The sequence below is a fragment of the Podarcis vaucheri genome (genome assembly GCF_965113315.1).
Source record: "Podarcis vaucheri genome assembly, chromosome: 15".
In the NCBI taxonomy this organism is placed as follows: Eukaryota; Metazoa; Chordata; class Lepidosauria; order Squamata; family Lacertidae; genus Podarcis; species Podarcis vaucheri.
This window is the reverse complement of record NC_138753.1, coordinates 3668579-3679857: the sequence shown is the minus strand read 5'-3', so window position 1 is coordinate 3679857 and position 11279 is coordinate 3668579. Positions and strand designations below refer to the sequence as shown.

General features: G+C 43.4%; 1 protein-coding gene across 8 annotated transcripts in view; it reads right to left on the bottom strand.

Annotated features, from left to right (window-relative positions):
• Window positions 1-1270: 1270 nt before the first annotated feature.
• Window positions 1271-11279, bottom strand: part of TRPV3 (transient receptor potential cation channel subfamily V member 3) — a 34960-nt gene continuing 24951 nt past the window's right edge. For all 8 annotated transcript variants that reach the window (XM_082201735.1, XM_082201734.1, XM_082201739.1 and 5 more), the window contains 9 exons: window positions 10630-10788; window positions 9390-9491; window positions 8557-8630; window positions 7664-7829; window positions 6589-6655; window positions 5610-5881; window positions 5000-5112; window positions 4394-4464; window positions 1271-3151 (listed from right to left, as the gene is read on the bottom strand). In XM_082201735.1, the coding sequence (XP_082057861.1) occupies window positions 3057-3151; window positions 4394-4464; window positions 5000-5112; window positions 5610-5881; window positions 6589-6655; window positions 7664-7829; window positions 8557-8630; window positions 9390-9491; window positions 10630-10788 (1119 nt within the window). In that variant the 3' untranslated portion in view covers window positions 1271-3056. The remainder of the gene's footprint in view (window positions 3152-4393; window positions 4465-4999; window positions 5113-5609; window positions 5882-6588; window positions 6656-7663; window positions 7830-8556; window positions 8631-9389; window positions 9492-10629; window positions 10789-11279) is intronic.

Genomic DNA, 11279 nt, shown 5'->3' with positions numbered 1-11279 from the left:
GCTTGGTTACAAAATGGTAAAAGTTCCTAAACTGTTGGTGTAGGAGAACATTAGTTTCAGACTTCATTCTTGTCTGAAACAAAATAGGCTGGTTAAAGCCATGTGGCTGGAAGGAGCAGCTCAGAGCTCGTCACACACCAAATTCACATGCAGACTATATAGAATAAAAGGCTTGGTTTTCTAAGCTGAGGGGAAGTGGCTTAGGCTAAGCTTGCATACTAGTTATATGAGGCTGGTTTAACCTACAAGATTCACCTCTTGAAATCCTGCCTGCCACAGTTAGTAGCAAAATGTACCTTATCAGAGAGACACTGGATACTACATTAACATTAAACAGCAGAGAAGCACGGAGAAATGGGCTTGGTGGCTTCAGAGTAGCATTCTTAATAGAGTCATATCTGAATATTATTTAGGGAGATTAATCTGGAACTGGAGTTGGGGAAAGGTTTCCAGTGAGAGTGGACTTATGAGCCAAAACATTTGGGTCATGAGGATGATCTCCTCCGCATATATGTGTGTGTTTAGATTTTTATCAGAGTGGTAGCCCTGGGGATATATAAATAAATTATTGCAATATTTTTCTCCTGTGGAGGAGGGGATACTTGTGCTCTTGAGGGACAACTCAACCGACTATCCCCTTTATCCATTGCAGAAAAGGTACTTATACCAGTAAGTCCAACATTCTGTTTTTTAAAAATTGTTTTATAAAGTTTGGGGTTAATAAAGTGGAACAGGGGTCTATCTATGCAGGGATGGTTTCAGGCCTGAACACGCCCCCTTCTATCTTAATGGGCCCATGGCAGGCTTACCTGGCAGTGGTGGTAACATCAAGCAGCAGAATTAGCTGTGGACAGTTTGGAGCATTGTGAGAAATAAAAATGGGGGCCCAAGGGCACAATGAACTGGTTCCATGGTACCTTCTGTGCTTAGCATTTGCATTTGGGAGGGGAGGGCTTGTTGGGTCAGGTATGCCAGATTGATTTGTATGCTGTCAGTGGATTCTTGTTGCTGCCTTGTTGGGCTGTGTATGTGATAAAGGGGAGCCATACTGGGGTGAAGGCACCCTCTTCTATTTGTTCCAGTGTCAGTTTCAGTGTATTGGTCCATGTTTACTCCTGACAGTTCTCTCCAGTGTCTAGCTATGAGGCTTCTGGCTGCTAAGAATAGGTGGGTTATAAGCTCTATATAATGTGCTCCCATTGTTCTTTGATTGCTATTTATTGGTGCTAATGTGATTTGTGGAACAACTAAACAAAACATGAGAATCAAATGTTTATAAAAGTATCCTTTTTATTTCTCTTATTCACAATAAATATCTTTTTCTTAAAAACATTGAATAACAACAAATATTTAAATAAAGGTCATAACATTCAGCATAACAATGGTACCATATTATAATTTCTATCTTTTCCCTCTTTTTTTGTTCTTTGGAAGACTTATCTCAAATGGCCATTTGGCTCTAAAGTGCTGATTGGGAAGCAAAAGGGTACAACATCCATAAAGACACACCTTTAGAACAGTCTTCGGAAAAATATGCTGGGCTATTGCTGCACCAGTGTCTCTGTGTATGTGTGCATACACATCTAGTTAGCATACAAACCATCATTCATAATTTCACAACATAAAAACAAGAACACTCTTCAGTAATTATCCATGAGGATTAAGGCACATTCTGCAGGAATGACTAGATATAAATACTGTACATATACACCATAAACACATATAAAATATTCCCTTTGGATATGGGTGCTCATCTTCCTTTCGCAGGATAAGATTGGCCACCTTTTTGAATCTCCTATTAAAGTCAGGAGGTGAGGTGGCTCCTCCCATCCATTCCCTCCGCAGTACTGTCTTCTGGCACCCGGGCAAGCAGGTACCCAGGCGAGCACAGGAAGGGTCTGAGAGAATAACCACTCTCAGAATGGTTAGTGCTGAAGATTTCATACTGTGGTTTCACTTCAAATCTGAAATGCATTTTGTGTGTCATAATTTCTTCATTGTTTCCTAGTAGAGAGGTGGATGGAAGAAGGTAGATAGCGATCTACTAGTACATCTCAGGGCCATTTGCAGTAGATTGGCAAGGATTTCCAGCTCCCAGCAACAATAGCAGCAACAAAATGACTCCCTGCACCGCCCTTAGTTTATACTGCTGAAATGAAGAGAGCATAGAGGTAACCAAGAGTGGGTTTTCATGCATAACTTTGTTCCATTCTGCTGACCTAAAAAAACTTCTAGCTTCAGTATTCTTTTAAGCATATGTCTTTTGCACCTGGCTCTAGTTGGTGGATCTCAAGGATCTAATAACAAACAAACAAACAAACAAACAAACAAACAAACAGCACCCTTCAAAAAGGCAAAAGAGAGATTCTGTATCACATATTGCCAAGCTTTAAGAGAACCTTTTGACAAAGAGCTATCTTTAAAATATTTATAGACCTGAGGTTTCATTTGGCACACTTTCAAAGCAGAGTTGTGAAAAGTTAGTTGTTGGTTTTGGAGCTGGAGGGCCAGCAGTTGTGAAAAGGCACTCTGTTTCCAGCTACGTGGTTGGTCAAAGCACAGAAGCAACATTTGTGGCATCCTAACCCAATATTTAAATGTTTTCAGTCCATGGAATATATTACCATTTGGAGTGCAGAGGCCCAACCAAAGAATCATTCCTTGAACTTATGCAGATGGACCTTCACACAAGTGGGCTATCTCAAAATCTTATTTCACTGTACCATTTGGACCAGTTGCTCTTTCTTTTCCATGTCGTTGCCCATATTTCCCCTTCCGTGACTTTGCTTTACTGCCTATCATTTCCACAAGAAACCAGTTCAGCCAGCCTCTGAAAGTGAAAGCTGGGCTGTGTGAGGAGTAGCAGCAATAACAGCAGATGTCTTTCCTGCCCACACCCCTGTGATTATGCTAGGAGTCTAGATAGTCATATATAGTCCAATGTACAGCTCTATGGGGTTCCTATTGGGGCATCTGATTGGCGACTCTGAGAACAGGATGCTGGACTTGGGATGGGCCACTGGCCTGATGCAGTAGGCTCTTCTTGTGTTCTCTCGTTACACAGATGTTTCTGGCAAATCATAAATTTCTTCATACGTATTCAGGGTGGTCTTGCTATTACTCCTTGATGCGTCATGCATTCTGCTGTAATCTAAAGAAAAATAGTCAAAATTGTTTCCCCACCTCACCAGTACATTCATTTAAAAAGCTTTCGTAAATAAAATTGTGTATGTAAGTACAACAGCACATGCCCCATTTATTCACTGAGGCTGTGATCCATCTTCTGTGTGTACAGTGGGCTTGGGAAGCTGCTATATTCTTAGTCAGAGATCATTGGCATATCTTGGTTGGCATTGTCTACACCAGAAGCAGTGCACTGGGTAGGGTGGAGCTTCTGTGCTAGCTTCCTGTCTGATAGGTTGCTGTTGCTTACCAATAGGGGATGGGCAAGGAGGCTGATGTCATGCAAACATACTAGTTAGGAGCACTGGATTTGCTGCACCAGAGCATTTGCACTATTTATTACTTATTTAAACAATTTATATACCATTTAACTACAATAGTCTCTAAGTAGTTTGCAAAAATACAACACAAGGAATATTAACTCAGTTAAAACTATAAAATCACTGAACATGCCTACCAGAATGAAAAAATCTTCAGTTGGCCCTGGGCGTTTAACAGGGAGTGGGCCTGTCTGACCTCAGCTGGAAGGAAGTTCTGTAACATTGGCCCACAATCTGAAACCATGGCTCCTGGTGGATACAATCTGTGCATCCGGGCGCTGGGGGACAACTGTGACTCCCCACCCCACCCCTCGAAGACCTACGTGATCAGGACACATATATATGTGATTGGGTGGCCTTTGAGGTATCCTGGACCCAATTTGTTAAAGGCCTTGTAACCTGGCCCAGTAGGACTGGAGCCAACCACCTGGCCTCTCCTAGTAAGCAACAGCAGCCCCACCCCACTTAGTGAACCACTACTAAGAACTAATAAACCTTTATTGTCACTATACCACCTGTGTGCAGTGAAATTAACTACATGCCAGTGGTGGGTGGAACTAGGTGGATCAACAAATGTGACTCTTTTCCTTGGATGGGAGGCTACACTCCAGTTGTGCAAATGTCAGAGGTTTAACACGTACGCCCATACATCTCTCCATCCCCCGTGCAGGCAAGTAAGACATTATCACACATCAAGAACACAAGACTCAGTGAGGAGTGTGGGCTGGGAGAGCCCCAAGGGCCAGATGGAGAGATTTAGAGGGCCACATTTCAGTCAGCCCCTGGTCCTGAGGTTCCTTCCCCTAGAGTGTGTGTGGACACACAGGACAAAAAGGCCACAAAGCTTTTTTTAAAAAAATATTACCCCCAAAATTATAAATGACTCTTACCTGTTGGACCTGGGTCTTCATTGATGAATGCAACATGTGTTTTCCATTCAGTCCATTTGACTTCATTAATCCTAGTTAGAGGATCCACACATTATAATGATTCATCTTTTACACCATGACAGAAACACTTCATGTTTTCAGATTTTTAATCAGGGCTCAGTATTCATTTAATCGATGCACACTTAATCAGTATATGAAAAAGTAATGTCATGTTTTGAGCAGGGGCAGCTAACCTGTGGGCCTCCGTATGCTGCTAGACTACAACTTCCATCATCCCTAACCATTGGCGATGCTGACTGCTGGGAGTTGGAGTCCAACAACATCTGAAGTGCCACAGATTGGCCACCACTGGTTCAGAGCATAGTTTCACTTTTTATACAAGATTGGAATTCAGTTTGTAGAGATGGACGTATTTGATTTTTCCTTATGGGAAGGTATAACATAGCCACCATGACTAGAAGCCTTGATGCAGTGGCCGCACAGTTAAAAGAGCAGCTTGGAAACTATCAGATCCCTTAAACATGCTATGTAGAGCTTGTTCATTTCTCTCTCTAATAGAGTTATCAAAACAGAGCAGCTTCATCCATTTCTGAACATCTGATTTACCTTAAACATAACCTGGTATCATTCTCTGCCACTTTGCACCATTCTCCAAGCTGGAATTTTCTCCTCAGGAATTTTGGCAGGATCTTTTCTGTTTCCACAATAGTTCTTGCCCTCTGGTGGTAACAAGAAAAATGTTACCAGATAATGTAAAAACAAAAAGACAAAAACTTAAGAATGCTTATTGGTGGGTGGATTTCATACTTCTAGTCAAAAAGAATAAAGAAAAAGAGATCCCACAAACAGAAGGTGTGCTCACTCTTGGTCTACAGCAGGTACAGGAACCCACATTAGGCCCAGCATGGGCCTGTTTTGGCCTGTTTTCTCCAAACAATGTCTGCATTCCCCACACCAGATATCATACATGACTGCAAAAAGGATTTGGAGCTTGAAGTGAACACTTGATTGTTCCTTTGCAAACAGAACCCACTAATTAGCTAGGCGGGGACTGACAACAAGCCCCACTGAGATCACCCATGCTAAGGCGAGGGGAGTAACTAGCTGTGCCGATCAGCTGATTGGCGCTGTCAGCTGACATTCTGTTTACAGGCATGGTTTAGATTTTGGCTGGAAGGATATGTCCATCCCCCCCAGTGGTAATGGGAAAACCAACCTGAAGCCTCCAGATATGTTCGCTCTCCTTAGATATATCTTCCACCGTCTCCCCCATCAATGCGATCAACATGTTAAGGAGGAGAACAAAGGTCAAGATGACGAAGGAGATGCGGAGCAGCAGAAACAGAATGGGGTATTTTGCATCCTCATGGATCTCCAGGTCACCGAGGCCTAAAGTGAGTTTGAAGAGTTCGATCTCGACATTCCCTAAAGTGCTGAAGTTACTGCACTTACTGTTTTCAGGACAATCGTCTATCAAGGCAGCAAGGGCTGTGTTTGAGAGAGAAAGAGAGAAGGGCACCTTTAATATTGTATATTTATAGATTGTCTTCTGTGTTCCTGTGCACTTTTCTGGAAGTTTACAAGGAGTTCTTAACAGGGTCAAGAATGGTTGACAAGCTCCCCAAAGACTCCACAATCCTTGCATTTATCTTACCCCATATTCAGAAGAAAATGTTGGGGGGAAGCTTCCACATTGCAGTCTATTGGAGACATGATGCTGCTCATCCACAGAAGTTTTGTTCACCATCCACACAATGTTGTCCCCATTAAAATCCCATCCTATAACCCTCCTCCCCCCATTTAATTTGAATCTACCATTTCCACAGGGTAATTTTTGGGGTTTTTTTACTTGCTGCATTTTCTGCAGAATTGGTACATCTGGGTTCAATGGAGAAATAATATGGGGCAGAGTGTTAGGATGATTTTCTGTGGAAATGACACAAAACTTAGCCGCATGAACTGCCATGTGGAAGATCCAAATCATATACTGGTCCAATTTGGATTGGTGTAAGAGGATGCAAGCTTACACATTCCACCGAACAGTTTGTCGGGCAGAGCAGGGCTGTGTTTACCTAGGCGGGCCATGAGTTCTGCAGGCTTAGTCCAGCAAAGATTAGATAGCTCACCATTCCAGCTATGCAAAATGTTTTTAAGATACTGCCACCCTCCTATAGTAACCATCAAATTCTGCTTACCTACACCAAATCCAAGCAAAAATACAATGTACACCACTAGAAACTTTATCACGTCATGCAAGATGACCTATAAAAGGAAAAGGAAAACACAATGGCATGTTAATTAGAACCTCAAAATTCTCCATGTTACCGCTCTACCTCTTTCAGTAGTCCAAGTTATCAGCATCAGTGTGTTCAGTCTATATGCATTTGGAAAGCTGACCCCAAAAGCACTTTTACTGGATGCTGATACATTGTGAAGACAAAACTGTCTCTCTCAATTATTCTGCATTAAGATGTGCTTCAGAGATCCTTATGCTGAATCAGACCATTGCTCCATAAGAATATAAGAAGAGCCTGCCCAACTAGTCCATCATCCTGTTCTCACAGTGGCCACCCAGAGAATGCCTGTGGGAAACCAGCAAGCAGGACGTGGGCACAAGAGCTCTCCCGCCTCCTTCCAATTGCAGGTAAAGGACCCCTGGACGGTTAAGTCCAGTCAAAGGCAACTATGGTGTGTGGCGCTCATCTCGCTTCAGGCCAAGGAGGCCAATGTTTGTCCGCAGACAGCTTTCCAGGTCCTGTGGCCAGCATGACTAAACCGCTTCTGGCACAACGGGGCACCGTGATGACTGCCAGAGCACACAGAAACACCATTTGCCTTCCCACCACTGTGGCACCTATTTATCTGCTTGTGTTAGTATGCTTTCGAATTGCTAGGTTGGCAGGAGCTGGGACAGAGCAACGGGAGCTCAACCCATGGCACGGATTCAAACTGCCGACTTTCTGATCAGCAAGCCCAACAGAGGCAGAGCATAGCCATCATCTATCTATCTCTGTGTTATCAAATGTGGCTCTCCATGGTTTCAGGCAGGGAATCTTTCCCCATCCTGCCTCGAGATGCTAGGGACTGAACTCCTGCATGCAGAGCAGGAGCTGCTCTGGCACTTCCCTCAAAGACAGGCTGCTTTGTTTCAAAAGAAGGAAAAATGGGTATTAGAAGAGCCAAGGTTATGGCCAAGTTCCTTATTACAAAAAGTAACAGTAAGGATAAAAAATTCCTTCCAGTAGCACCTTAAAGACCAACAGTACTTGCCTGCTGGATCATCACACTATAGATTCCCATGGACTGCAGACCCCGGGTGAAATACAGCATGTTGGCCCACCCTAAGGACATGGCCAAGACGAGGCACGCAAGGTGTTCTTTGTAGGAGAAGAAGTACAAGCAGACAGAGAAGACAACCAAGACTGCTTGTATAAAACTGTCAAGACACAACAGGGGGAAAGTTGCATCTGTGAGGAAAACTGGACAATTAAGAATCAGGTAGAGACTTTCTTAACGTGGGTATGTTACAACTACTAAGGGGGGGGGCATTTGTCAATTTCAGTTTCCATTCTAAAATTAATTCTCTGCATTTCTACATTGTGATTATTATTTTGTAAAGTCCACATGGAAATCCACCTGCATTTTAGTGCAAATTTCCTGAAATAGATGCATTTTTGCATGCAATTCCCCCCATATAATGTGTATTTGTAAGTTATTTTCTCCAGCACATGCTTTTTTCTGCCTGTTTTTTCCTAGTATTTGCATTTTTGCACACAATCCTTTGCTGAAGAACTGCATTGGGAAATCTGGAGGAGTGAGGATTTCAGAGGGCGGGCTGTGCTTCAGTTTGCATATTGTATCAGAAAGCATGAATTAGGTAGGACAGCCTTTCAAGGCAAACAATCGAATTTCTTTCCCATTCATAATTACAGCACAGCCTTTTAAGATGCTTGTATCTTAAAAGCCACCCTGGCACCAGGAACACATTTGACCTTAAATGGCATATACATTTATATGTCTAAATCACATCAAGAGCTGGCAGAGAGATTAGAAAAGAGCTAAGGGCAGAGTTAAAGAGAGGCATTGCCCATGAGCCACTTAGCGGAGAAAGACTGGATGTTATTTCAGAGCTGTAATCGTTTGCATTCTTATGCATGACTTACAATGCGAAATGGAACCAAGCGTCAGATAGGATTGATTGGAGATCTGAAGGCCTGAGCAGGAAGATAGCTACGCTCTGCAGGTAGAAATAGCCAGGAGTAGATTAACAAAACACACATACACACAAAGCAGTGACTAGGGATGGACCAATGCATCAGTTACAGGCATAAGGAGCAGCCAGAAGCAATGAGAGTTGTAGCCTAGCAACATCTGGAGGACCCAGGTCTCTCCTCCCATAACCATTCATTTTACTTTTAGGATGTATCTATAAAACTGACACAAACACACAGCAGCTTACAAAGACAATGGTAGGCCATGTAGCTGCACTACAACCTAACTAAGGATCACAGCCTGAATGGGGCAGTAAGACTTTTTAAAGTGTTGGTCCCAAAGGAGGAAGTGTGCCCTTTGAGCTGTGCCTCAGACAGCAAAATGTCTTGGGTTGGACTGAATGAGAGAGCACTGAAAGTCTCATAACAACATATTTGGCCCAGAAATTGAAGACACTACAGGACATAGAGCTCTTGTGGTACAAGAATGTGAACTCTGACTATTGCAGAGAAAATAACTCACAAATTATGCAATTCTAAGGATAAAGAGGACCTGGAATATTTTAACACTGGATTTAATTTCTGAAGTGTCAGATCCAGATGTACAAAACTCTTCCCCCAAACCACACAATTTGGCTATCATGGTGTGTTTTGCTGCTTTTATTTTTATATATATATGGAAAATACAATCTCTGTACTGCTCCGATGTCTCATCATTTTGATTGATTTGTTTGTACTTTTGATTTTACATTAAATAGCAAACAACAACAACAATTGAATCTCACCTCTTTAATTGCTATAAATATGGCCCCCAGCATCACTGTCACTTGTCCTGTCAGCTGGAGCCAGCTGAGGTCATCAGTCAAACTCAGAGGATATGGTGGAGCCTGAAAACAAGACAGAGGCAAGACAAAAATTCAGGATGATCCCAGGACTGAATCTATATCCATTATTTAACATCCTAATTTTCAAATTCCCAAGAAGTTGCGGTGCATATGATGTAATGAAGTTAGGATAGGGAAAGTGGTCATGGCGCCTTTTCAGACCAGGAAGTGTGGGCATCTGGGGAGGCTTCAGAGTGCTGGAGTAACACTTAATGGAAAGGAAAGCATACATGACTCCCCCTTACAATGATGAAGTAAGCGCATCTTAATCCCCTTTATTTATGTTGTTGGCATCTGTCTGTCTCAAGAGACAATGAAGTACACCTCTGGGAGTGAAGTCAAACTGCTGTGTTAGCAGCACCAAAGCGACCTTCCCAAGGCACAAGCCTGGGCAGTGTGTGTGGAGGTCCTGGGCTGTCCACAGAATAAGACCCCACTCCCAGCCTCACTGATGTGGCCCAAAGGAAAGCGGAGCAAGACTTTGGGCACCAGCTTGGCTGCAGAAGTTGCCGGAAGCAGGCGTAAACGGTACACTGTCCCACCATCTCGTCCTCCGTCGTCCCCTTCTCCTTGTGTCCTCAATCTTTCCCAACATCAGGGCCTTTTCCAGGGAGTCTTCTCTTCTCATGAGGTGGCCAAAGTCTTGGAGCCTCAGCTTCAGGATCTGTCCTTCGAGTGAGCATTCAGGGCTGATTTCCTTAAGAATGGAGAGGTTTGATCTTCTTGCAGTCCATGGGACTCTCAAGAGTCTCCTCCAGCACCAGAATTCAAAAGCATCAATTCTTTGGCGATCAGCAAAACATGTTCTAGTCTGGCTCCTAGAACAGGCCAAAGGGAGCCCAATCCACTCCAGCATCCTGCTCTCACAGTGGCCAACCAGTTGCCCCAAAGCCCACAAGAACAACTCTCCCCACTTGTGATGCATTCAGAGGCATTTACTGCCTCTAGCAATGGAGGTGGAAGGTTGCCATTGTGGCTAGTAGCCATTGATACATAGCTTTCTGCTCTACGAGTTTATCTAACCCTCTTTTAAAGCCACCTAAGTTGGTGGCCATCACTGCATATTTAACAGCTACGTATTTTACAAAGCAAAATGGGAGAAACAGTGGGGCATTTTTTTTTGGAGGAAGGGTCATCTTACCATTTCTGCTTGAGGCCTGTAGTACGAGATCAACGTCAGCAACACATTGTAGACGAAGTATAAACAGCAGGAGACAAAGAACACGTGTCTGGCAAACCTTTTCCACTTCATGCGCAACAAGGAATGCAGAGGTTCCAACGCCAACATTTCGTGGCGATTCTGCAGAAGACAAGAGGAGTCAGTCCCCCCAGGGGGTCATCGTGACCAGATAGAGAATAAAATAATGAGCTCTTTGGTGCATGGAAACAGATGGTGGAAGATGTCAAGCCTGCGGTTATACAAGCAGTTAATCCCAGCAGAGCCTTGCCTGGAGCAGGAGAACTGAAAGCGTTCAATGGGTAGATTAATCAACTGATGCCTTAGTTGATTAACTAATGGGGAGCCTATTTTATTATAGCTATTCCTTCCTTTTATGTTGTTTTTCCTCCCTAGGAGCTCAAAGATGCCATACATGTTTCCTGCTTCCCCATCTTTTTGAGCTCACACCTGATTTGTGAGGCAGATTAAGCTGAAAGACTGTGACTGGCCCAAGGTCAAGCGGTGTGCTGGGTGAAGATTTGAACCCAGGTGTCTGCAGGCCTTAAGGACTGGCTTAATTTTAACAATGTGATATATGATGGTGGGTTAATGCTGTGGGCTGTATCCAGCTA